The sequence below is a fragment of the Sphaeramia orbicularis genome, chromosome 9, assembly GCF_902148855.1.
Source record: "Sphaeramia orbicularis chromosome 9, fSphaOr1.1, whole genome shotgun sequence".
Taxonomy (NCBI): Eukaryota; Metazoa; Chordata; class Actinopteri; order Kurtiformes; family Apogonidae; genus Sphaeramia; species Sphaeramia orbicularis.
Genome location: NC_043965.1, coordinates 25,072,455 through 25,100,006, shown reverse-complemented (window position 1 = coordinate 25,100,006; position 27,552 = coordinate 25,072,455). Strand labels below are relative to the sequence as shown.

The window sequence follows — 27,552 nt, the reverse complement described above, 5'->3', positions numbered from 1 at the left end:
AAACTGCCTCCGTCGTCATGGAGACCGCACTTTGTGTACGGAAATAGTGATACTCAGGCTGACAACTTTGTGAAAAATTAATGCTTGTAGTCAAGTGGTCTCTTAAAATAAACAATCGAGTTCACTCATTCATCAGCCAGGTGAGTTTTTTTTTTTTCTTACAAATTCTTATGTTTTATAAGAATTTTGCTATTTTACATGTAGTAAATGTTAACTTAAAATCATTTGATTACTTGTCATTTAATTACTTAACATACTCCGATGCACTCTAGAGCTTCTTCTTTAATTTAGATGATCTCCTGTATATATCTACATCCCTACTTCTGTTTTATACTTAATGTTTTTCAATAAACTGCTGCTTGTCTCTGTAAGTAAATGTAGCTTTAACTTTACAGAATTATCAGCTGCTGACAAAGCAAACTACACACAAATGTTTGAAATGTTGACAGTATGATTGATCTCAAGGTTTTGCAAAAGAAATTAGATAATTTGTAGCGTTGTGCTATCATGAAAACAATATGAAACAGGGTTACACCTCTCGTGTATGTATATGAAGTGCCATGACAGGATTATTGCAGCTGCTGACCAATCTACTGTAGACGCCAAAGAAGCAACAGTTGCTTGCCTGTCTCTGCTATATTTATCATATTTGCCATACAGAAATGTGTGACATCTCTGCACTGTGCTGCCCTAGCTCTATCCTGACTAAGTGTCAAATTTCAGCATCATACCAGTGTCCTGTGCTTTGCCTACCACAACAGTGTGGTGTGTGTAATGACATAGTGACTGACCACTGGCTCTGACAGATATCAGTTAGTGCAAATCGATCCTCTGTAGGTTTAGTGCATTTCCCATTTGTGCAAAACTGTACTTTGTGTAACCAGCTGATGGAGAGACTAAAGCGACATGTCTGCCACACTAAGGGTAGGTGGAGTAAAGCAGAGGAAAGACAAAAAGACCAGGAAGTGGATGAGATGGCACTTTGCCTGTATGAGTGTCTGAGAGCAGTTGGGCTACAGCAACATTATGACACGTGAGTATACTCCCTCAAAAGATGTCCAAATTCTCATATTCTTGTCTTCTCCTCCTCTGATTGGGTGTTTCTCTCTTTATCCTTTAAGTTTTACATCCATGGGTGTTCATCGTGCAGCGCACCTCTCAGAGCTGACAATGGAGGATTACCCCATTCTGGGAATCAGCACAATGGAGGACAGAACTCGTCTCTTCCATTTGGTTCAGATGGTCAAAAGTCTTGACCTAGAGAACCTTGATTATGACACTGGTGCTGATGGTGACCACAGTGCTGCAGAACACTACACTGAAAGTAGTGGTAAATGTTACGATGATTATGGAGAACCTTTTGAAGATGTATATGATGATGATGAGGATGAGAAGGGTGCTGCTATGAATAAGACAGACACAGTCACTTTTTCCAAACCATCAAGTATTCGCAGGCGGCTTGATTTCACTTCTGAAATAATTGATCATCAACAACAGCAATTTTCTGGTCCTGTAGACACTGGTCAGGTCTGTGCAAGTTATGATAGAATCCACGCGTCAGTACACAGCCACATGCAGCACAACTCTGAAACAAGAAACACAGTGGTATATGGCTGCAGAGGGAACACACACAGGGTAAATGTCCATAGTTGTTCCTCTGATAATCATCATGCAGGAGGAATTACCAAGCCGGGCATCACAAGAGGAGCCTCCATGTTGAACTCATGCACCAAATCATCACCAAAGTGTGGCTCAGTCCAAAAGCCAACTACCAGATCTGTGACTATGACACCAAGGAGGATTACCAACAAACGATCAGGTCATAAATTAAATGTTAGCCCCCAAAGAAAAGGTATCTTTAACAAAACAAAACTCCAAACAGTAATAGGCCTCAATGAGTCTTCTAAATGGTTTCCAAAGACAATACCTGTTTATAAAGCAATGAGACCATCTGGTTACAACTACGGATTACCACAAAGCTCCGTTCCCACTCCAAACAAAAGGTAAGAAGAATTTTAATAGATGCATTGCTTGTTGCATGTTGCTGCTGGTAACTACGAAATTTCCCCATGGTGGGATAAATAAACTCTTTTCTTTTCTTTTCTTTTCTTCTCTTTTCTTTTGCACACCTTCGGTATATACCTTATATTTGGTGTCGCAACTGTCTGTGACTTGTGTGTGTGACTGTCTATGATTTATGGTTATGTATGCTTGTTGCAGGTTGGACGGGAGACCCGCGAATCAGTGTGTGTGTGAGGAAAAGACCTTTGACACACGTAGAAAAAAGGAGAAGAGAGGCAGATGTTGTGACAACTCCTGGTGGAGAATGTGTAATTGTCCATGAAAGCAAAGAGGCTGTGGATCTGTCCCAGTACATACTTCAGGTAAATCCCATGCATTTAATCCGTTTTATGTTTCTTTCTCACATGTTTAAGTATCTGACAAAGACAGATGTTCAGAAATGTTAAGACATTAGTCAAAGTCAATATACATAGTGTGTACAGTGTGTGTAGTATAGGTTGACCTGGATTTTAAATCAGTTTTATTTTCATCAATATACATTTATTGTGGTTCTAGTTTTTTTTTTGTTTGTTTGTTTGGTTTTTTAATTGGTTTTGCACCTTACCTCTTGTTCATTTGTGTATATATAGCACAGGTTCTACTTTGACCAGGTTTTCGGAGAGGAAAATTCCAATGATGAAGTGTATCAGAGAACAGCATATCCCCTGGTGCAGCACATGCTCAATGGGTGGGTTCGCAGTGCAGTACGCAGCTCTCTTCCTTTTGAGTCTCTTTTGGCAAGTCTTCTAATTAAATTAACCTTGCCACCATTTGTTAAGTGCATTTAAGTTATAGACCTCATGTATATAGGATACTGCATGTTCCCAAAGATATATGTGATTAATAAACAAGTACTGAGATGAAGGTCTATTGTTCAAGAAAAATACATCACTTTGAATCTCACCCTCACCATAGTGCTGGTATGATGTAGGCATGCTTGTGTGTTTTATAGAACATGTTTGCAGGATGGTTTGGATTGTGTGTGCCTGTGGCTGTAGTCCTACTGATATCTCTATTATATGTGTGTCCACAGAGGCAGAGCCACCTGCTTTGCATATGGGCAGACAGGTGCAGGGAAGACTCACACCATGTTGGGGTCATCTCCTGGGAAACTGGGGTTATATGCGCTGGCAGCGCAAGACATTTTTTCTTATATCTCTACCACACGTTCACACTCACACTTGACAGTGTATATCAGTTTCTTCGAGATCTATTGTGGCCATCTCTATGACCTATTGGACCACAGAAAAAGGTTAGAGTTTGTAGAGTGTATTTCCTTGTGTTAAAAAAGCAAACCTTAATAAATTTAATAAATGTTATCTGTACTAAAGAGAGATAAAATCCTGACCACATAACAATGAAATAAAATTACATCTTAATGCAAACTGTCGGTGTTTGAATACAGTACATGTATGCTGTATGTTCTCTGTTACAGGCTATTTGCCAGGGAGGATGGCCAAAAAATGGTTCACATTGCAGGTCTGTGCCATATCAGGGTGGACTCAGTGAACTCACTGCTGGAGGTTTGTATTTTTTCTTGCTGTGTTGTCCACAGAGGGTATACTAATTAACTCTCTTTAATAAAAATGTTGATTCCAAAATCATTTGGATAATAGGATTGATCCATCCTGGTTGTGAGAAAGCTTGCCTCTTAAATTTATAATAAAACAGATGATTTTTAAAGTTCTATTTTTAGATTTTCAACCTTAAAGGAATAGTAAAGGTATTGTATAGATATTTGAATGTGAACGTATCCTCAAAGCTGCGAGAGACTTTCATCACCAATTTTTCATCAAATCTGTAAAACCCCAGTCATATCCTTAGTATCATGAATCCGTAAGTCTGTCTGTAATTACTCACCTGAATCTCTTCCCTCATACTGAACAATTTCGAAGTGTACTCCACCAAAAACAAACCATGTGTTGACAAACAGAGCCGGTAGATAACTTGGGCATCTTTGGAATTTTGTCGCGACGTGCATTGTGGGAAGCAGAGGTTTGCATAGCCACCTGGCAGCGGCGGTGCAACCATATGGTATTATATGAATGAAACAAACACAACGCGGAAACGGCTTAAACACGGAAACGACTGGAGGGAAGTGGAACTCCAGCCGTTTCCACATTGTGTTTGTTGCAGCTGCCGTTGTCAGGCAGCTGCGCAAAACTCCGCTTCCCACAATGCACGTCACGACAAAATTCCAAAGATGCCTGAGTTACCTACCGGCTCTGTTTGTCAACACATGGTTTGTTTATGGTGGAGTACACTTCGAAATTGTTCAGTGTGAGGGAAGAGATTCAGGTGAGTAATCACAGACAGACTTACGGATTCATGATACTGAGGAGGTTTTACAAATTTGATGAAAAATTGGTGACAAAAGTCTCCCGCAGCTTTAAGCTCAATAACAGAACAGTTCATGCATTCTCACGCATATAAATGTAAACACTTGAGCACCTGATACACAGTGAATATTAAATGCTGCTGCTGTTCTGGACATCACTTTCTCTTTTCTGTGTCTCCCTCCCTCGCTCTACTTCTACTCCTTTTTCCCTTAAAGGTGATTTCACAGGGCACAGAGGAGCGCACCCAGGGGATGAGTGGAGTGAATCCCCTATCATCTCGTTCCCATGCCTTGCTTCAGATTCAGCTCAGAGATCCCAACCAGCAGACATTTGGCAGGTCACTGACCACATGCAATGTGATTTACTGCAGTATAGCCTACTTATAATGCATGCACTGCCTGGTGCTTTTGTCTTTTCTCCTTAGAACTGCACTTCGGTTTACTGTGTACTAAATTAAATTAACTCACTGTTGGTTGTGTATGTGTGTGTATGTGTAGAATGTGGTTTGTGGACCTGGCAGGAAGTGAGAGGGCATCCGATTCTAAAGAACCAGACAAGCAGAGTCGTATGGAAGGAGCTGAGATCAACCAGAGTCTGTTGGCTGTAAGATACACAAACACACACAGACTTAAGCAACCACAGAGCTCACATAAGGTCAATGACATAGAGGTAAAAAAAAAAAAAAAGGGTGGTAGAATTTAACATGTGCTGACATTTCTAAATGTGTCTTTCTCAGCTAAAGGAATGTATCCGGTCACTTGATCAAGAACAGTCTCACACACCATTCAGACAAAGCAAACTCACTCAGGTACTAAGACTTTGGATACTCAATCTACACTTCAAGTTTGACATGTAAACTGTTTTCATGTTGGACTGCTCTGCTCTTATTCCAGGTTTTGAAAGACTCGTTTGTTGGTGACTCAATGACATGTATGATTGCAAACATCTCACCTTGTAACTCAGCGACTGAACACACATTAAACACGTTGCGATATGCTGATCGGTAAGTGCTTATTATAGAGTTATAAGGGAAAGTGAAATGGTGATCACTCACTTTTTGTTTCATTTTTATAGTGTGAAGGAGTTGAAGGGACTGGGAGGACACAGAAGAGGAAGAAGAGGAAAGACAACACCCTGCCCCAAATATAATCTGTCAAACAACAACAGTACCTTTGGAGGCAGCAGTGTTGGCACCAGAGGGAAAAGCCCCCCTAAAAAGCCAAAGTTGCAGAGAGAGGCATTTGGCCCTTCCACACCTACCATGAGGCTGCCCAAAGGGGGCACATTTCTTTGCTCCACACCCAGGAACAACAGATGGGGAGAGGAGACAAATGTGCGGGAAAAAAATGGGAATGTATTTGACGAAATCACACCCATCAGATGTTCATCGGGCTCGGGTGACAAAAGGCAGAGGGGAGAGGGAGAACATAAGAGTGACACAGAAAGGTGGCGCAAAGTTGACAGACATTCATTTAGTGATCAAAACACCAATGCAGGGTTGGCACTGAGACAACCAAAGGATGGGCAGCCTTTTTTATGGGAGGTGCAAAGAAAAGGAGTTGCTGATGAAGGTAATTTCTGTCTTGGTCGAAGGCATTCTGGATTCTGTAACAGAGAAGAAGAAAAACAACAAGGCATTTCTACAGAACAGGGAAAAGAGATGGAAATGAAATGTAGAGAACAGACAGGACAAATTGAAAGCATTAAAGACACATGTGATGAAGTGGAAAGGATGAGGGAAGATTTACAAGTAAATAAAAGAAAAAAAGAGAGGGAGAAGCACCTGAGACTGTATCACCAGCAGCTGCAGCAGTTTGTGCCTTCACCTGTCTCGGTATCTTCCTCTAATCAGCCATCTCTCACTTCCTCTCCATCTTCCTCTTCAAATGTCTCAGCTTCTCCACTTAGATATGATCATCTAGAGGAGATTTTAGATGTGTACAGAGCCAGGGTTGAAGTCAGGGCTCATAGTAATCGTGGACTGTTGCCTTTCCCCAGTGAACAGGTTTGCGTACAAACTGAGACTTTTCCGAGCTACAACCTAAATAATGACGAGGAAGGTCATCGTGGTTCAGTCTGCATAGATTCAGAATGGAAGGCAACAGAAGCAACTTTTCGACAGACAGAAGATAGAAGTGGAAGTGAGAGGAGGACACCACTTGAAGTAAAGTGGGAAAGAGAGGCAAGAGTAAGGAGACCAGTTCAGATAGTAGAAGGAGAGAAGTGGGCATGGGTGGCAACTACACAGTCAGAACAAGCACATAGGATGCCAGGGGCAATGATGAATGATGTGGAGGCACTAATGTCCAACAACTGTGATTCAGAAGAGATTAGATTGGGGAGACAGGAAGAAGTGGATGCCTCATCTGATGGAGTGTGGAGTGTTGAAGATGCTGAAGAATCTGATGGATTAGGGTCTACCTGCAGCAACAGTGACAACATCAGTGTCTTTAACCATCCTCCTGCTGAGTCAGCCAGTCAGAGAGCTCCAGCAGAACGACCCCTCTCCCCAGGGTGTGAGCACAACAATGCACTCCTGACTCTCTCTTCTTTGAATCACTCCCCTAGGTCAAAACAAAGCAGGTGCAGTTCTAAAATCCTACCATTGCTAAATACCTTAAAGGGAGCGCCATCACACAGCTGTGAACAGAAGGAACTAAATTTAGGTGTTAATGCCAGTAAAAGGGAATTTACCTCACTGCCACTCACAACTTCCATTAAACATGACGGATGCATTGAGCCATTTAACACACTGCCTGAAAATCTGTCTTATATTCAAATACACAACCGTCAAGACAGCAAAGCCAAAATGTCTGTTTTACCTCAAGAGGAGAGTTTTGCTGGTTTTCTAAATGACAGCATGGACCCTCTCAGCATCTCCATGCTGCAGGTGGACCAACAGGCCGCCACAGATTCATTCCTCCAAGGGAAAGAGAGCATCCATTCACTCTGTCCACCTGATATGGAAGGAGGTGAGGGTGATGGAAGAGGAATGGAAAAGGAGCATTTCACATGTGAGAAGACGAGAGGCAAAGTTGAAGAGGACAAAGACATCAAGTTTCATATGTTTCTTTTGAAGAAAATCTGCTCCTCTGCTACCTCTGCTGATAGATTAGGTGAGTATGAAGTCAGTGTTCATGCATACAAACATGAGATTTAAGTGGGTAAATTATCCTTTTTCTCAAATCTTCTCCAGGCATGGTGAAGTCTTCTATCCCTGTTTCATGTGTAGCACAGCCGACCACTGAGCCTCTGGCCATCACAGCCTCTGCACCTCCACTTAAATCCACGCGTCACACATCTTTGCAAACATCTGCCATTCAGTCCAACTCACCTTCTGTCCACTACCCTGGCTCACACTATGTCATCACACATAGTGCCACTCAAATGCCACCGCAATACGTTCCCAACATCCACAGGGAATCTGCATCTTCCATATCAGCGACTCAGACGGGCAGTATCCAGGACAACTCGAACACGATGCCAAACCAGCGTCACTCTGTACATTCTGGTTACGCCAGGGAGACAAACAAGTTGCCCCAACTGACTAGTCCAAGACAGCCAAATAATAAAGGAGAAGGCAGAACTAATCAGCAACTTACATCCAAAACAAACCTTGAAGACTTGGATGAGGCCCAGTAAGTAATGCAGTCATACTGACAAATTAACAACTCTAATTGAAGCATCAGCTGCGTTAAGATGAAATTGAAATTAGGTTTACAAAATTTCATTTATAGGATTTGTTATACAAGATGAGATGAATTTTGGTTTGAAAAATGTATGTCTACTCTAATGTTAGAACAGCCAACAAGTCAAATTTATCCATGGCTGTTTATCCAGTTTTACATTACTCTGTTTGAATAAAACTTTGAAGCTCAACAGTTGTTGACTTCTCCAAAATTGCTACATTCCCCGTTGTTAAATGTAGTTAAACTGAATCCAGATTAAAAATATGAACCTATAACAGCCACTGAGTCAAATTTATCCTGATAGAGATGTATTAATGTTAACACTACTTTTGTATAAATATTTTAGGTTTTTGGCAGCAGCATTTGTTTGTGTGTGATCTGAAAGATATATCAGTCATTTTATAAAAAAGTTTACAATAGAAAAGAAACAGAAATTTATGAACCAAACAAATATGGAGGTATTTTCTTCTAACACCCATTTTAACATTCATGTTGAACTGATTTGTACTTATGTCTATGCAAAGAGATTAGTGTTGTTAAAAATGCTATTGTCATAAAACAATGCAACAAAAATACTGGAGATAATTAAACAAACTCATGTTACAACCTGAGGCATTTGTCAGTGAAGAAAATAACTTTAAATAATGATTAAGGACATTTTTATTGAGTACAAATAGTATACAGGTAAATTTATCCTGTTTGCTGTTTTACGCATATAGCAATTTCTGGCAGCTGAAGTGCTCATCATTACCCTATGTCTAACTAACAAAACTGTAGGTGGTGTGTTGTTCAGGCCCACTGGGAGCAGCTAAAGGAAATGGAAGCTCTAACTCATAAAGAGGGGACCCTTCTGTGCCAGCAGCCTGATATGGTGAGAACTGGTTGGCCACCATCTGATTCTTGTTTTGTTTCTCTGCAGAAATAAATGGTACAGTTTATATTATAAACCTCACAAGGAATTATTTCATCAATTAAATCTTTTGCAAAAACTTTTGTAAGGCATATATGTGTGGCATTAGAATTAAATTTGATCTCTGTTTTACAGACATTTGCAGAGTACATCAACCAGCTGGAAGTGATCATGGAAAGAAAGGCTAAATGTGTCCACAGCATGATAGCTCAGCTACAACCATATCTAAAATTCAGCCCTTCTTCACACCAGCAGCACAAGCAAGAAGATGACCATAATCTAACAATTTGAATTACCTCGGTCAGGCACAAATGTTGATATTTTCAAGTTAACCAGTGCCAGTTATACAAAGCCATGACATTTATGGCATGATATTTTCACCAACAATGGGATTTTAAAGAATATCTATGAATCTTTTGTTATGGTCAAGTAAATTAATTTTGTATTGTAATCTGACCATTGGACAAAACCAGTGGTGGAGAATCCCAGCTCCATAAAGTAAAAGTCCTGCCATGTATTTGGTCCAACCATTCACTGAACCAGCCCATTTTGATGAGCACGTCTCCTCATCCAGGTAGATCGGATCATTAGTGGAATCACCTGTATTAAATGAACAGGTAGAATCAATACATGGCAGGACTTTTACTTTATGGAGTTGGGATTCTCCATGAGCATAGCCATGTGTTACACAGAGGATAAGAATGTGTATGAAGTATGGGCCTTATGCAGGAACATTTTTATATTTGTATCTGAGCTTTACTTTTTTTTGCATGATGGGGTTGTACAAGCGTGCCACATCAGATTCACAGAATATAATATAAATGCTTGTAACTTCAGAAAACTGACATGAAGAATGCCACCTGTGCTCTCAGCTTTTGTCAAACATAATGTCTTTTTCACAACTGGTTCTTGCACAAGGCCATTTCTTGTAACTGAACTCATACTGTTTGTGTGTTTGTTTATTAACTTATTAATGGAGTGAATGTAGGTTGGGTGAGGTAGAAATATTTTTTGTATGAACTTCAATATGATACAGTTTAATATATTATGAAATGAATAGTCATTTGATTAAATAATTATTTGTCTGTTTAGGAAGGAAATTTAATACACCACTGTTCACCACTAGAGTTCAGGTGTAGTGGAATTTACATGGCTCTTGCAGTTACTGCATTCTGTATCTAAGCATTCTTTGCTTTAACTTCTTTTTTTATGGATAAACACATAACATTTTCTTATTTTTGAGTTCAGTTCTCCAACAGGATAATATAAAAATTAGGGATGTTTTTAGTCATTTTTGGTTTTCAGTCGCTGAAATGATTGGGGTTTTGCCTAACTCTAAAATTTATTTCCTTGAATTGTTCTGTGCAGTAAATGGACTGATTAAACAAAGGCAATAGGTGATAGGTAATAATTATAATAATGAGTTGATTTTCACGAACCTTCATGAAATTATAACTATAATAAAATGACAGGATAGAACCAGAGAAGACACCAAAACATACTACACAACAGCCTTGCATTGGAGAAGAAAACTAAGAGAACCAGTCTTGGTCCTCATGTCTACAGACAAAATACTCTTTTTATCTAGTTATTTATTTCAGTTCGCTCTGAAAACAACAATAAACTATTTTTCACAATAGACGCTCTGATGTATTTTCTTCATGCGTATTTGTGCTACCTGTGTTGTATTGAACTTAGGGCAGACACCAGCCAGTATACACGTTGCGGCATCGCGCTCTCTCATGCGGGAGCGCGTACGTAAGTACGTAGTGTTCGGTTCGACCACCTGACCTCCGCGGTGGGCTCTGGTTGGCAGTGTCGGCTTCACAACGTTGAACAACGGCGCGGTGGGTCACGTGACAGCATCTGCTGCTGCTGGCTGAGCGAGGCGTGTTAGCAGGTAAAAGAGAGAATAAAATTTTTAATGTTTATTTTATAGATTTGAACCTTACTGATAAGGTTCAGGTGTCTTCAAGTATAGTTCTGTAAGTATTTTAAGGAAGCACCTCGGTGGATGGAGAGACAACGCTCGTCCCACTCGGTGGTTAGCCAACTAATTCGTTAGCTGTGTTAGCTATGGTTGTATCCGTGGTCTCGCTGTATTGTATGCGACGGGCCGTTCACATGCCGGGGCTGTTGGCATGCTGCTTAGATACGTCTAAACTGAACATTCATGGGTCATATGGTTTCTAACACATTGACACTTGCCGAATTCATGATCACATCTATACTACCGAAAAGTTTCGAATTGTCCTTTTTTATCATAATGTAATTGCGCAACGTCGTTTCGCTTTGTGTCGTGTTAGCCCACTGCTAAATGTTGGCTAAATTTTGGTGAATGCCGTTAGCTTTTCATTTACTTTACACGAAAGGGTTCGTTTTAACTCAATCGTTGTATTTTGCCTCTCATTATACATGGTTGAAATGCCTTTAGTTGCACCGGCGGATAGGGTGAAATCATAGTAACGGTGCTAACGTACTGACGGTAGAATGTTTTTTAAAGACGTGTGTGAATCCCACGGAACAAAGACAAGCGGTGGCTAACTGGGCTAACCCTACCGTAAGCTAGCTGACCTAACGCGATCAGTAGCAGTGCGGCTCATATTTCCGTCGAGCCTGTGTAACTTTAACATGAATAAAAGAACGATTTAGCAGTGTTTAATTTTATTACTGACTTTTAACATAGTGGTCAGAAAACATAAATCATTGGTCGTTGTGCAGTGAACGTCATGTTCATGTTACTCATCGATTTTTAGGCAATAGTTGAATATCATAACCAGCGTTGGATATATTGTAGTCCTCTACTGACAAGGTGTTGGCTGGCCTTATTTCGGTTTATCACTGCCTTCCGTTTGTTTTTAGAAAATAGCCGTATGTCTCCGATTTCCTCTACCATCCTAAAAAAGAAATTAGACACGCAGTAATGGGCACACTATCAGTGTTCCATGTATTATTACTTAACGCTAGTTATTTAATCAGAAATTGGTTTGTGTATCCTTATCGTTGTTATTATTCACCCCAGCCATAACATATATTTGGGCATACTCGTGATATTTTTGTGTGGGAGAGTGAGGGAGGGTTGTAAGTCGACACCTGGATAGTCCCCTCTTGGCTTGCTAAATATAAACTGGGAGGTCGGGGCGACAGATGGAGTTATAGTCTTACATGGCATACTTGACAACAGTGAAGTGCTGCTTATAAAGTCAGTGTAATGTGTTGGCATTTTGACTTATTTACTGTTTTACTGAACTATGAACCAGTGCAATAAACTTACAGTTATGTTGTTTTGGATTTCCCCTTTTCTTTTAGATTTTTCTATTTTGTACATACATTGTTTTGTATATACTGTATATGATGACTTCAGTGATCAGCAGTCAAGCCCGGGGGACTCGGGATAGAATGCTGCCCACCAACACAAACACAACACAACCACAGAAACAGATACAGGTGAGTTTTCACCACAGTCTATTGATTTTTTTTTTTTTTTTTTGAGGGGGGGGGTAAAAAAAATCCATTGGCTTTTTAGATTAGATCACTTTTTTAAAATTATGTTGTGTGTTTTTATATTTGACGTATTGTTTGTCTTGTTTTTAAATTGAATCATTCAGCCCACAGCAGAACAGATTCGTTTAGCCCAAATGATCTATGACAAAAATGATCCAGACTTTGAAGACAAAGTCCAACAGGTACATTAACATGTATTCACAATACAGTTTAGTTGCTCTTGCTAATCTGGGACACTGAGACCCCTCATCGCTTTTTGCTATGTATTTTTCTTGGGTTTGTAGCTGATTGAGGTAACAGGGAAGACTCAAGATGAGTGCATGGTAGCCCTCCATGACTGCAACGAAGATGTAAACAGAGCCATTAATTTTCTCCTGGAGAGCACCTCTGACACGGTAAAGCTGTTTTTTGCACTCAGTCCCATATTCTTCTGCACATATTGTTGTGTTTACATGTTGTGTGGCAATTTCTCTTGGGTTATCTGCCAAAAGTAATCATGAAGAAATGTTAAATTCCTTATAGGTATGTTTTATAGAGACAGCCTCATTCTGTTTTTAATCCCAATCTCAGAACTCCTGGGAGACTGTGGGGAAGAAGCGAAGCCCAGGAAAGGAAGGAGGGCCCTCAGAGATGAAGGAGACCCGGGAAAAGAAAGGAGAAAGGGAGGTCAGCCGCGGACGTGGAGGATCTAACAGGAGGGGCCGAGGCATCAGTAGAGGCCGTGAAGGTAAAATGGGGACGGGCAGTTTGCATTTCTCATTTATCTGGGAAAACTGGGTTGTACAGTTTCGTATGTATCTTACTCCTCAGTCACTTAATTTCATTCTATTAAAATGGTTACTTTTTTCCTGCTTTGCTATGTGTATGGTGGGTGTAAACAAAAACTACCTGAACCTTTTGCTAATATGTTTAGCTTTACCATCTCTTTGGCTTAACTAATACATGGACAAGTAGATGTACAACAGTAGGATTTAATTAGTCATTATTATCCCATTATTTTTTGTTTGGATTCCAGGTCGAGTTGAAGAGAATGGGTTTGATGTGGCCCCTGGTGAAAGGGGGGGTGACCGTGGACGCAGGGGACGAGGCAGAGGTAAGGAGAAGAAACAATTATTTCTCTAATTTGATTCTCTGTATTAAAGAATATATACACTCTTGTGCTTATATGGGACACTGAATTTCCTGTTGATAAATGCTTTACAACATTGAGCAATAAGTCAAAGTTAAAGTTGTACAAGAATTATTTATGAGAAATACTTGGTTTCTTGGTAGCCTTGGTCATGACATCATGTGAATTTAATGTGTATCAGATATAAGGCTTAATAGTTGAAAAGCACTGGGCAGTAGAGGTCATCTGGTGGTTGTTTGTGTTTCCTCAGGGGCAGGGGGTCGTGGTAGAGGACGGGCAGCTGCTGGCAACAGGTTTTCCTCCCAGGGAATGGGGTAAGAATGTGTTTATAAATTTGATGTAAGAGTATCTGTTATCAGAAACGGCACACCACACTTTATTGTTTTTAATTAACTTATCACCTTCTACTTAACCTAATTCTTTTTCCTTGAACATTCTCCTTTCCAGCACCTTTAATCCTGCTGACTACACGGCTAACTCTGGAGGTCGCCAGGAGACATGGGAAGCAGATGGCAATGAACCTGCTGAGGGAACTGGTACCAAAAATAGCATTAACGCATGATGTCACGTTTTGATGCTGTTGTATGGTTTAGGTGTGGGAATTAGTGTTTCAGCATTGTTAAGTATTTACTTTTCCCAAAATAAATGTAAGACATAGTTGTTTTTTGAAAAAAATAGGAACATATCTTATTTATGTCAACATGGGAACACTAACTTGACTCCTTTTCCTCTAGGAACTTGGGGAGGCAATTTGGAAGACTGGACTTCAGAAGACTGGAGTGAAGATGTAAGACATTTTTTTCATTATTCGAAAGGTTTTCAGCACTTTAATTTGAGGGCATACATATAATTTGCTTATCTAAATTGCATTGGGTCAGTAGTGAAGGCTTATTGTACAGCACATGCAGCTTATTCTGATGAGTGACATTTGGTATTTTGCACCCTTTTACAGTTGTCTGAGACCAAAGTATTCACTGCCTCATCTGCCCCAACAAACCACATCACACCTGGACATAAGTAAGCTTTTAACTTCAGCTACTACAAAGTTGCGCTTTATTTTAGAGAACACTGTGTCTTCTCATCTCAAAACACCTTTGCCTTCCTTTCTTGCTCTTTTTCCTCAATCCCCTATTTCCTGCACCTCTTCAGTGTGGACCTGACAACCCTACTGCCTAAGGCTGGAGTGGGTGTCGGGGGTTCTGTGGACTCTGACTTGGGGGCAATAGTTGATGGCCCCTCAGCTGAGGATTTGGGCCAAAGCCTGGTGTTTACCAATTCCCACCATAATGGACGCACTGCTACACACAGCTACGCACATGCCACAGCCAACAGCTACGCCCATGCGGCCTCTGCTAACACCACCTACGCACATGCTGCACTGGTAAAAGACCACAAGAACAACCTACCTTTATGTGCCTAGACAATAATATATCATTATATTCATTCTTCGTTTTGCTTCTTTTTCTCCCAGTCCTCGGTCCTGGGTTCTGGTTTTGGGTCTCTGAATGCACCTAAGCCAACACCTGCTTCTGACATCAGGACGTCAGAGCAGCTCAACGGGCCTCGACTTCCCCAGAGAGGCAGTCAGACATTGGCTGCCACCAGCAACAGTAGTAGTGTATCCAAAGAAGCTGGCCCACCGCCCATACCAAGTCCTGCTCCAGCCCCCTCTCCCTCTGTAGAGGCTGTGAAGGCTCAGCGGGTGGAAAATGGCCCTGTTACTGCCCAACACTGTAAGTGTAGCTTATGGTGAATCCGACACCAACAATAAAAAATGAATGTCCATTCCATCTTTTTCATCAAATTAAAATAGTTTCTGTAGATAAAGTGAGATGTTGCAGTGAACTACAGTACAGTTGTCGTATAAATGCAAATAATTTATGTAATGTCCTGTCTCTCTACAGTGGAGATGAAGCTGCAACCAGAGCCATCAGCAGTGCTCAGCCAGCTAGCTCAGAGACAACAGCACTCCTCCATCCTTACCACCACAGAGCCCCTGGGTCTGTCTCAGCCACACGCTCCACAGGTTCCCACACCACCAGGTAGGGAGAAAACACTCTCCTGCAGAAGAATGTAAATTTAACCAATAGCAGCTCACAATTGGTTATTTTCAGTGATTGCATATTGCTCTCCATATATCGAGAGGTTATGGTAAAAATTTGGTGCATTTCCATAAATGTTAAATGCATAGTCTAGTTTTGAAGTTTTTCTTTACTCAAAAAAATAAATTTTTTTTGGGTCAAAAGTCAGTGCATGTTTTCTTGTGAATTCCATTACTTAATTTGCATTAATGGTATTAGGGGTATCTTCCCTGATATGTTCCCTGCCATCAACTGAAGGGGTATTGTTATACCCTGCAGCGTCTCTGTGTGTCTGTCAATCAGTTTTGGCGTTATTACTTCTCACCGAAGCGCTCTCATGTTGGGTATTGAGGTGCAACTCGTGAAGCTCTTGGACAAGTTCTTTGGGTGTCGACTTAGACCCTCATTTTCAATGTCAAATCGGAGTCGATGCATCAACTTCGGACAGTAATGTTGACCTGCATTTTTCATGTGTTTCTGGGTTCGTGCATGGTCATGGGTGTAGATAGGAGAAGTTAGCACAGATGAGGTGAGGGGATAGTGGTACTGGTAGGGGAGCAGGGAGCAATACAGGTACAGGTGCAGGGCTGCCCTCATTGTCAAGAGGGGTCATTACAGTGTTCAATTCTTGTTATATTTCAGGCCATGAGTCCTCCATAAGAAGAGATGGAGCTTCTCCAGGAGTAAAGCTGCCAGGCATGGAGCCTCCCATCACAGAGCCTCCTCAGCGGCAGCTCAGGACACAAAGACGGAGGGTACCTCCTCCCTCAAAAGTACCTAAACTTTTATTGGGCTTCTTTTTCTTTTTAAAGCCTCTTAAATTATTAGGACATTTTAATTCTCAACTTAAAAAAAAACTAAATTTATTTGACAGTGTGGCACATTGATGACCTGGATCTTAGACCAGTAAAAGTGACATTGTATATTAGCAGATTCTATTTGATTCTCTATTTGTGCTCCTCAGATCCCCTCGTCAGCAGTGGAGATGCCAGGCTCAGCAGATGTATCTGGCCTTAATGTTCAGTTTGGAGCTCTTGATTTTGGGTCTGAAGCTGCTAGTGCGACAGTGGACATGACCCAGACAGAGTTAGCCAGAGAGCAAGCCCCGACTCAAGCCACAGCTCCTGCAGCTCCAGCACCCATGTCTGGCCCCACCCCTGTTCAAACACAGCAGAGCAGCCTGTTCTCCAAGCCTGGAACTGTAAGGTGTGTATGTCGCATCGTGCTGAGAAACCTGAGGCACAGGTTTTTCAGTTGGTGACTAAGTCCATAAGAAACTGTCAAATTAAGGCATTGGTTTCACAACCTTTCATGTCCCTCCTCTTGAGTATGTTTATTGTAATGCTAATGGATCTCATTCCCATCTGCCTTCCTCTTCATGCTTTCACAGTGACCACATGGGCAGCATGCCTCCTTTACCATCAGTTGTGTCAGATCCAAGTTTTCCATCACCATCTCTGGGATTACCCAGTGCCACACCCTCCCCCTCCATGGGCCTTCCCAGTGGCGTTGCTCAACCTTCTTCTACTGCAACTACTACAGTCAGTCGAGGGGAGAACAGCGGCCCAAGGTCACTGCCACCCCATTTGGGCTTCTCTCAGAGCAAAGATGTCTCATCACCTGGTGCTGGACCTCTCACAGTAAGGATGAATGTTTTCTGTGTGCCTTAAAGACCCCAAAATGACAAAGAAAAAAGTAGACCATTGCTGACCTTATATCTGCTTTATAGTTAAATGTAAAAGCTCATAATTTCATCCTTTTTTGTTTCAGAATGGCTACAGTGGCATGAAGACACAGAGTACACAAGACAGTAAGTACTCTCAGTGGTCTGCGTTACAGAACACTAGACTGGCCAGTAAAATCTAATACAAAGAATATTGATTGTTAAATGCATCTGTTAGGAAGTGGAATCGGTCCTCTCAGTGAAAGTTAATTAGGTTTGATAAAGACCAGAACATACTCTGCTCTCCGTTTCTATCCAGCTTCTGTTCATTCGTTCATCTTAACAATTATTCATTATTATATTCTTCTTTCCATGGTCAGTTTGTAACATCAGTACACACAATCACACCTCATTGATATGCTTGTATGTTTTCCTCTCAAACCAGCTACAGCAACATCTAGAACTATGAAAACAGATTCTCCAGTTATGACAAGTGACAGTGGTCCTGCACACCACGTCCCTTCCCCTGCCGTCACGCCTTCACACACAACACCCATCCCATCGCTCAGCAGGTAAAGAACATAGCACTTGGATCATATTGATACATAATCGTGTGTCTCTGCTTTTTTGTTTGGAGATAATGATGGTTACAAGCACATATCCTAATTCTTTTTAATGTGGAAATATCTTTGACTGAATCTCCCAACCCCTGCCTCAAGCTTCCTGATACCTGTTTTTTTATTGAAGCTGACAGAATAACTTTTTTCTGTTGTTAGTCATGTGAACAGCAGTCACTCATCTGGATCAGCTCTCACCACAAGCTCTTCACTGACGGTAAGCTTATGTACATCTGTGTACAACTATGTTAATTTAATGTGTGTGCTAGAGGTTTGTAGAAAACATGAACAAGAGTTTTCAGTAACATACTAAACAAGTGGTCCATCACTCACTCAAATCTTCTGTGTACTTGGAATTCCCCCAGATGACTAATGACGAGAGCAGCAGCAACAATCTCCATGCGTTTTCGTCGTCATCCAGCCAGGTGGCCAACCCCAGCTCGTCAGCCCCCTTAGCTGTCAGCAGCTCTACCACCAATGGTCTGCACCCATCTGGAGCACCAGGACTTACTCCGAATGGCACAAACACCACCACGAATGCCACACTCTCAGCTGCAGGCAGCCGGACAGCACCCCTGCTTACCACGACCTCTGGTAAGCTACACAGGAGCAGATTCATTAGAGTACTCATGCCTATCAGAAAATTTAGCAAGTATTAGAGGTTTGACTCAATCAGTTTTTGTCCATATAATATGTATTTTAAAAGTAGCATATGCTTGATGCAGTTTTCGGACATTTCACTTGGCATTTTTGGTCTTCAAAAGCCCCTGACATTTGTTCATATTTCTTCCAGGTAAAGCTCCTCCCAACTTGGCCCAAGGAGTGCCACCTCTTTTGGCCAATCAATATATAATGGGCCCTGGTGGCTTGCTCCCAGCTTACCCGGTAACTATATGCTTTTTTTATTTTTATATTAACTTGATTATTTCACTAGGACTTCAATGGCTGTATCGTTTGTATAAGACAATTAAATGTCTGCGCTTTTTTTTTCTTAGCTGACTAATATTTACTGACCTTACTGACAAGCTCCTTGCATTCTACCATAACTGAATATGTTGGTTAACTCTATTTGACATGGAGATCCTGTTTTATAGTGTTATAGTGGGTTGTAATCAAACATGACAACTGTTAGTTTGTACTTTAAAAGTCTCAGATTAATCTGGGCCACTACACCATAGAATTATTCACCAGCTCTTTCCATTTTATTTAGACATACATGAAAAGATACTTTTTTAAATATTGGAACTTTTGTTTTTTGTTTAACAGCAGATCTACGGATATGAGGACCTGCAAATGCTGCAGTCTCGACTTCCTATGGTTAGTGTTTTAATATTCTTTACTTAAGCAGTATCATTAAATATCCAGAAGAAGAGTAAGAATTATTAAAGGGGAAAGAAACAACAAAATTACAAAGAACTCAACCTGGATACATCTTTTATTTTCCCCTGCACAGGACTACTATGGTGTAACATTCCCTGGTACTACAGCTACTATGCCTGGAAGAGATGGCCTGGCGAACAATCCTTACTCTGGTAAATTATATTAAAATTTATGTTATGCACATTTTGCTTACATTTTCTCCTAAAATATGGTGTTTACTTAATTACAATTTGATACAAGTATGTCTTTCGTGCAGCAATGCATACTTTTGTTCCTTTCATTACATTGGTTCCTTTTATTAACCACTCTTTGACACAATTTTTCTGCTAAATATGCAAGTAATGACATATTGTATGAGGCCATTATTGTAGCAAAATTTTTTGCAAATGCGTGTGGAGAGTTGAGTGTCTGTATTTCAATCTGTCTGTGCGCAGTCGGATTTGCAAATGTGTAAATGAATCTGTAAATGCGTGATGAGATTTGTCTCTCTGTACAACAATCTGCAAATGTGTATAACAACTTGTGTGTGTGTGTGTAATCAGATTTGAAAAGTCAAAGTATTTTCACTACAAGACCCAGAAATACAGACAAATCATTGGTTACAAGTCAAGCAGCTTCTCGATTGGCTCTCTTTACACACGTGAATTTTGCTACACTTCTGCCGTGAGAGATCCACAAATGCATAGCGGGATTTGTCTGTAAAACCAGGGTTTGTGTGCCTGGGCTCAGGCTGCCCTGGGCTCAAGCTCACAGGCTCCCTCATTCCGGCTGCGTTATGGCTTTGCTCGTTCTTGTACCTGAAATGAGTTTACGTGAGTTGTGCTTGCAAGGTTCACCAACTGCCACTAAAAATCGAAGAAGATGATTCACCTGGGCAAGGAAAGATGGCTGCAAAAAAAAAAAAAAAACTGCAGAAAAAAAAACAGTAGCAAATATACTTACAGCAAGCAGCCGGGATTCCATCGCCCGCAACTTTGCAGGTACATGTATGTCTATGGGTACAACCACCACTAAGCCCAGTAATGTCATGTACCCTTAAAATACCGCCAACTGGTGGTATGTAGGCTGTATTACTACCAATGTAAAGAGCGAGCAAAGCCGAACGCAGCCGGAATGAGGGAGCCTGTGAGCCTGAGCCCAGGCATGCAAACCCTGGTTTTACAGACAAATCCCGCTACGCATTTGTGGATCTCTCACGGCAGAAGTGTAGCAAAATTCACGTGTATAAAGAGAGCCAATCGAGAAGCTGCTTGACTTGTAACCAATGATTTGTCTGTATTTCTGGGTCTTGTAGTGAAAATACTTTGACTTTTCAAATCTGATTACACACACACAAGTTGTTATACACATTTGCAGATTGTTGTACAGACAGACAAATCTCATCACACATTTACAGATTCATTTACATATTTGCAAATCCGACTGCGCACAGACAGATTGAGATACGGACACAAAACTCTCCACACACACAGATTGAAATGCGGACACACAAATCTCATCATGCATTTACAGATTCATTTACACATTTGCAAATCCGACTGCGCACAGACAGATTGAAATACGGACACTCAACTCTCCACACGCATTTGCAAATAATATTGCTACAATAATGGCCCCATAATATTGGCTTTAGCTCTCCTTTACCTATTGTAATTTCTTCCCAGGTGAAGCAACAAAGTTTGGCAGAAATGACTCGTCTTCTCCAGCTCCTCCAACCAGCCTGTCTACGGCTGGGGTGCAGTCACAGCCCCAACAGGCACCACAGGCAGCAACACAAGGGCAGGGCCAGGGACAAAGCCAGGGTCAGCAGACTCAGAACCAGGCTTTCCTCAACCCTCCTCTACCCCCAGGTTATGGATACACTGGTGAGGATTATTAATTTTTCTGATGTTATCATGACGTGTCCTTGTTTCCAGATCTCACTGTATTTGTAATTTCATTAAATTCCACTGCCCTCTTGTTTTTCTTGGTTGTTTAAATACTGAAGAATATGCTGGAACCTCTTAAGAGTATTTTTATTATATGTCTGTAGATATACCAGGAATTCTGCCCATCCAAGATTTTTGTGCAAGTGATTTGTTTGACACTATTCAAGTGATTATTTTCAAATTTAATGCACATGTTCTTTACATGTGCCTTTTGCTCAAATTTTGCTTTTTTTTTTTTTTTTTTTAAACAAATTTTTGAAAAGACTCAAAATGAATCCTTGGGTAGGCAGAGTAGTGAGCAGTGAGCAGGAGAGGCAATGTGTTGTGCAACTGGGCAGGGGTATTGGTAAGCTCAGCTTACTTTTTCACTTGTTTTATTGTATGTCTGATTCTGCCAGTAAGTTTACAGTTTTCACCGTTAATTACAATGAACTAAAAGCCCATTTTGGCACTCAGTCATTTTGTTGCATTTTTTACCACCTTATAGGTCTGCCATACTACGCTGGTGTACCTGGGGTCCCCTCAGCCTTTCAGTACGGCCCCACCGTCTTTGTGCCTCCTGCTTCGGCAAAGCAGCCTGCAATGGGCCTGGCTAATCCCTCCAATCAGTACCACCAACAGCATCAACCCAGTTATGGACAGCATGCATATGGCACAGGTAAGACCAGGATGAGTCACCCCCCTGTAAGCCTGCATGGTTTGGTTTTTATTCAAAATGAAAACAGGCCATTTTCTGCAGTGTCAAGCTGTTCTAAAGTTATATTCAGCTGTGTAATTTTAGCTTCGAACAAATAAAATAATGGCTCACTTTAATGAGTGAAGAGAGGCTGCTGAGAGGGTTACCTGATCCACTTGAACAGCAGTCATAACAACATTCGGTGGTTCTATTATTTTGTATAATGTATTACTTTTGTTGCTCAGATGTACAAAGGGCAATGTGTAATTTCACAGCGCTAATGGGAATCAAATGTGAATGTGCTGTCTATAGCAGTAATACAGCAGATTTATTTGAGTATAGTTACGATAGATGTAAGAAATGTACAGAGAGCTTGATGTTAAGTAGCTGGTGAAATGTGAGGAGGTAAACAAAATGCCAATGTACCCTCTCGTCATGTATGTACACATAATGTTGCATGTGTGTGTGGGGTTGGGCATGTGAGGTTTTTGCTTGTGCTGCATGCAAAGCTCAAATCCCCTGCTGAAGTTGGACACGGCTCAATATAGACACAGCTGCCATGTTAGTCAGGTTACCTTACTGCCTCTCTCTCCCCTGCCCCCTCCTCTCCTCTCTTCTCCATTTCCTCTTCTCTGGTCCTTATCTGTTCCTTCCTCTTCCTGTGTGCTCGCTCTGCCTCCTATCTCCTCCTCCTCCTCCTTCAGCCTTTGATGACCTGTCTCAAGCCCACGGTGGGGAGTACAGTAAGGGAGGGTACGGAGGTTCAGCCCAGTCACAGGCCAAGTCAGCAGGCAGCGGTCCGGGGAAAGGTACACACAAAACACACGTGCACATTTAAACACTCACCAAGTCAGTGGCCGTTTCTTTGGGGAAAAAACAGATGCACTCACAATTTCAGATGATTCTACAGTCAAGAGTGTTCTGGAGAAAGGTGTGTATGCATGTGTGTGTGTTTGCACTGTGCAAGATGTATACATGCCAAGGATTAAATAAAAGTGAGAACAAGCCTCTGCACCTCCTCACTTAATTTGCTTCTTCCTACTGGCTGGCCCCTCTTACTAACTGCAGAAATGAACATGTAGTGCTATGTAAAAACAGCTCTGGAAAAAAAATTGAGACCACTACAAATTCTCAGGCCTGAACCCCATTGGAAACCTGTCCAAAGCCAAAGATGATTGGTCACAAGCTAGTAGCAAAGCTTAGCTGCTTGCATTTTTGTTAGGAGTGGCATAAAGCACCTAGATCTGGAAAGCATGCCAAGACGCATGAGTTAATAAAAACGATTCCACCAAATTATGATATCTGAACTCACCTTAATTACAACAGTATGATTGTGTTATATTCAAAAGTTACTATTTGCAATTTGAGTAAAATGATCACTGATTATTCTCGATACTACTGGCAACATTTCTTTCAAATGTGGCTAAAATTTAAAAAAACAAAACTGGTCTCTAAATTTTTTTTCCACCTCAAGTGGTCTAATTTTTAATTTTTTTTTGCAGAGCTGCATATATCAGAAGCAATGTAATATAATTCTTCCTTCTTAACCCCTCATTTCTCCTCTCTCCTTTATCATTTTTTCTTCCTTTTTTGCTTTCTCTCTATTTCTCTTCAATCTCTTTGTTTCCTACTCCATCTCTTTCTCCTTTCAGCTCCAGGACTCTCTGGCTCAGGTTCCAGTGCGGGAGTACCTGATATGGGAGGCTCAATCTACAGTAAAACGCAGGTAGGTGAACTGTGCTGCCATACTGTGCTTCATTTTGAATGTAAGATGCAGAGTTTGTTTGCATTCCTAAAATGAATGTTTTCTCTCTGTCCTTGTCAGTCGTTTGACAAGCAGGGCTTCCACACAGGCACGCCGCCTCCCTTCAGCCTGCCTTCAGCTCTTGGGGGTACAGGGCCTCTGAATCCTGGTGGTGCTCCTGGCTATGCCCCTGCTCCTTTCCTGCACATTCTGCCACCACACCAACAGCCCCACTCCCAGCTGCTGCACCATCACCTGGCACAGGATGGACAGGTTAGCCCAGTGCATTTTGTATCATAAGGTCCTCATTCACTGCAAGGTACACCTAAGAAAGTTCTGCTTTGGGGATTTCCAAATTGGGGACCATTTCATTTATGTTGCTGCATCTGAAGCACCACTGAAATCACTGAGATCCTCAAACAGCTGCCAAAAATGACTGACTTGAATTAAATGTGGAATAAAATAAACCCTTTAGATAATTTTGTTCTCAACATTTGTAGACATTTCAATTTATGTAGGCAATATAAGCAATACTAAGATTTATTCCACTGTGGGAAAATTTCACAGTTGGCAGAAGCAAAACTACAACAAGCAAGTGTAGAGAAAAAGACAGGTTGAAAAAAACGTAAATGAATGGAAAAAATTAAAATATAAAGAGACATAAGAAATTTGGTATGTTACTCATAACAATAATGGTATATAGTAATAATAGTATTACTGTTATGTATATATACTGTTTGCCTTATGAAGACAACAGACACTAGAGGATTGAGTTTATGAACCACAACAGGACAATTTAACCTGAACTCGAAGCATATTTCCAACTCATTTACAATAAAACTGATACTAAAGGAAGGTGGTGAAACCATGATAGGAGAATGTGATATTATAAAGGATGAAAAATAGTGATTGAACTATGACATTTCTTTTAATTTCATTCAGCAGTTTAGTTTATGTAGATGAAATCATCAGGATTATGTGATAATGTAATACTTTTTATTCTCTTCAGGGTGGCCCTGGTCAGCGCAGTCAGTCCAGCAGCATGCAACAGAAAACCCAAGGCAGCAAGTCCAGTTACGGCAGCTCCCCCTACTGGGCCAACTGAGGATTGCTTCCCACTCCCCTACCCCAAAAGGCTGTGTGTGCGTGCGTGTGTGTTAAGCTAAAACAAACAAAAAAGCAAACGAAAACACACTACCCTCACAAAGAGCAACACTGGGCCTTCTCGCCCTGCTCCCCCCACCTCCACAAGTCCTCATAAGTCTTTTGGGTTCTCTCTTCCCCCTTTTTTGAAATTGGTTGTACATGTAAGATATTTATGTATGTATTTATATATATATACTGTATATGTAATAGTAGAACATGAAATGTGGTTGCTACATTTTATTTTTGAAGGACTTTTGTTTACTTTTTTCAAAACTGCAGGAAAAGATGTTACATTAAGACAGAATGAAAATGATGGTGGTGAGAGTGAGTGAAAATAAATGATCCAAAATTTCCTGGAAGAAACCAGAAAAAGGAAATGGAGAGAGCTTTAGCACTGATTGCATATGAGGACATTTCAGATGGGGGTGGGGTTTATAATAACTAACTGCATCTGTCTTCTTTTTTTTTCTTTTTCTTTTTATACATAAACTTCCTAAGTGACCAGGCTCGTCCCCCAAACTTCATTTTGTAGTTTCCCCATCTTTCCCTCTCTCCCTCCTTTCTTCTGGAGAGCTGCCTACCTTTCCCAATCCAACACCTTCCCTTTAAAGACAGACCTACCAATCTAAATTTTATATTTTCATTTAATTTTAACCTTCATTGCCCTCGAAATAAAAGTTCTGAGCAGTTGGAATCATGACTTGTCTGTAGTATTTGTGTGTGTACTTTGTATTCATGTATTATGGGAGTTTCCAGTACGTCTTGAACATAAGAGCTTTAAATTTCAGATTTATATCTACACATTTGTTTTTCCATTCATTCCAGTTTTAGAGAAATGGTTTATCAAATTATAGCATTGCTCATCTGAAGTTATTGGTGGTTTTAATATCTATGGGTTAATACGAGGTGGAGATCAGTTCATGTAAATTAAAGTGATGTGATTACATATTGCAAGAATGAATGTACAGAAGCATTGTCTTTGGTTTTATGGTGAAAATTGATCTGATATTTGCTCATGAGCTGTAATTATCAAACTGAAGTCACGTAACCTTAAGCTAACTGCTGCACTTGTTTTCTCTAATACTTTTTTAGCCAGTTGGCCATATGGTGGCCCAGCTTGAGGGAGACACAGGTGGCTCTTCCTTTTCCCATGGAATACATATCCACCAATGCTATTAATAACTTACCATCATGTTAAAGGAATGTAAAGCATTTTTTTATTTTTTTTTTTTAATTACCGAATTATGTCTTATTCTTGTGAGTCTTGTGACCTTTCTGCACAAATAAAACATGAAAAGGGGAGGGAAACTGGGGAGCATTTAGAGATCTCTGCACTTAACTCTTGTGCTAACAATTTAGAGTGACGGTGAACTAATGGAAGCAATACATACAGAAAGAAAATATGTTTTGAGATTGAACCTGTTTTAAATTGTCTTGGTCCCATTTATCAGTAGGAGATGTGTGAAGATTACTTGCACCTCCATTCACACAAACCCAAAATGATAAAAGTTATACTACCCTAAATGGATGTTTACCAGTTTCATAACATTTATAGCTATTGATCAAACTTGAGGTAGGGATATGTTCTTGATGTAGTGATGATGAATTGATCATTTAGAACAATTTACATCAGTAACTGAACTGATTAGAGAAACAAACTGATGGAATGTAGAACAAAACCTTTCAGACTGATTTAAGATACTTCAAGAACCGTTTCACTTGTGCAGTAAATGCAGTAGTGGTTTATTAATAGATAAGTAAAATGGAAAAGGTGGATGTAACTATAAAGTTATGTCTTTTGGACATGTTTGGCTAATGTTTAGAATATCAAACTAGTAAAGTTACTTGTCATGATAATAGTCACCACCAGATGGCAATATATATTTGTTTTATAAAGTTACCCACTGGGACTTTAATACACATAAAAAGTAGGACCACCTGGGTCATATGTATATATGTGTTGGCGTCTTACTATCATAAACCATATCTTTTTTTTTGATGATGGTTGTGGCTCTCCCTCTTCCGTCTCCCTGGGGAATGTGTGTTCCCCCAGAGCAGCCTGTATTTCCCTGGTATGTGGCTGACAAAGGAGAGGGAGAAGAAATGAAGAGGAGGGTGGTAAAAGGGAGGGTTGGATGCAGAGCAGAGAGGATGAAAACTTGGTGAGTGGCAGGTACCATTGTAGTCTAAGTGCAAGAACCTACAGCAGCAAGGTCAAAGGTCAAAGTGAAGTTGAAAGGTCAAGCCTAACTCCCTGGAAGCCCACCCAGAGAGTTACAGACATGGGTCCAATGATGTAAGTAAAGGAACAGAAGATACATGAAACAGAGTGAAGGTGAGCTGCAGTGATAGTTCTCTGCATAAATGAAACGAAGACAGACTTTAAAAAATGAACCAAAGATGCAGAAACAAAAGGAGACCAGGAAAGACCAAGATGCGAAAAATGGGAGCAGAGCAGCAGGTGGTTTTATGTTTAATTGTAAAGGATGCTAGAAAATCAGGGACAGACACAAATCATAGAAGACAGAGTGAAGGGAACACACTGGCTAATTGCAATATGCATGTAAATGCATGAGGGGCACACATGTTTGATAACATCCTTGTCTTGAAAGTACAAAAAATCATGTGGGAGGTTCTCCCCTAGAAGCCTGGGACTCCATACTAAATTAACAAATTAGCTTTGTC

General features: G+C 40.7%; 2 protein-coding genes across 7 annotated transcripts; both read left to right on the top strand.

Moving 5' to 3' along the window:
- Positions 1-30: 30 nt before the first annotated feature.
- On the top strand, positions 31-25,974 carry LOC115425405 (uncharacterized). Of its 4 annotated transcripts, XR_003936230.1 has the most exons (17): positions 33-140; positions 924-1,033; positions 1,122-2,003; positions 2,221-2,384; positions 2,657-2,749; positions 3,095-3,313; positions 3,497-3,584; positions 4,616-4,737; positions 4,898-5,003; positions 5,137-5,208; positions 5,294-5,403; positions 5,475-7,516; positions 7,597-8,038; positions 8,867-8,960; positions 9,135-9,474; positions 25,823-25,829; positions 25,964-25,974. XR_003936230.1 is itself a non-coding variant. In XM_030142950.1 (15 exons), exons 4-15 carry the CDS (start codon positions 2,341-2,343, stop codon positions 9,288-9,290), a joined length of 3,588 nt encoding a protein of 1,195 aa, XP_029998810.1. In that variant the 5' UTR covers positions 31-140; positions 929-1,033; positions 1,122-2,003; positions 2,221-2,340; the 3' UTR covers positions 9,291-10,624. The 4 variants fall into 4 exon arrangements, 3 of the variants coding, with proteins under 3 accessions (XP_029998810.1, XP_029998808.1, XP_029998811.1); XM_030142950.1 differs by lacking the exons at positions 25,823-25,829; positions 25,964-25,974 and having other exon boundaries at positions 31-140; positions 929-1,033; positions 9,135-10,624; XM_030142948.1 differs by lacking the exons at positions 25,823-25,829; positions 25,964-25,974 and having other exon boundaries at positions 9,135-10,624.
- On the top strand, positions 10,813-25,567 carry LOC115425404 (ubiquitin-associated protein 2-like). 3 transcript variants are annotated; one of them, XM_030142945.1, is made up of 30 exons: positions 10,813-10,899; positions 12,309-12,446; positions 12,608-12,685; positions 12,788-12,898; positions 13,074-13,230; positions 13,519-13,596; positions 13,883-13,946; positions 14,080-14,168; positions 14,367-14,419; positions 14,585-14,649; positions 14,782-15,013; positions 15,104-15,365; positions 15,537-15,674; positions 16,356-16,486; positions 16,678-16,919; positions 17,104-17,353; positions 17,484-17,523; positions 17,822-17,948; positions 18,153-18,210; positions 18,359-18,587; positions 18,787-18,878; positions 19,260-19,310; positions 19,447-19,525; positions 21,038-21,238; positions 21,789-21,959; positions 22,682-22,786; positions 22,876-22,908; positions 23,630-23,703; positions 23,803-23,994; positions 24,731-25,567. In XM_030142945.1, the coding sequence occupies exons 2-30, from the start codon at positions 12,351-12,353 to the stop codon at positions 24,824-24,826; spliced, it is 3,594 nt and encodes a 1,197-aa protein (XP_029998805.1). In that variant the 5' UTR covers positions 10,813-10,899; positions 12,309-12,350; the 3' UTR covers positions 24,827-25,567. The 3 variants fall into 3 exon arrangements, with proteins under 3 accessions (XP_029998805.1, XP_029998806.1, XP_029998807.1); XM_030142946.1 differs by lacking the exon at positions 22,876-22,908; XM_030142947.1 differs by lacking the exons at positions 22,682-22,786; positions 22,876-22,908.
- Positions 25,975-27,552: the final 1,578 nt, after the last annotated feature.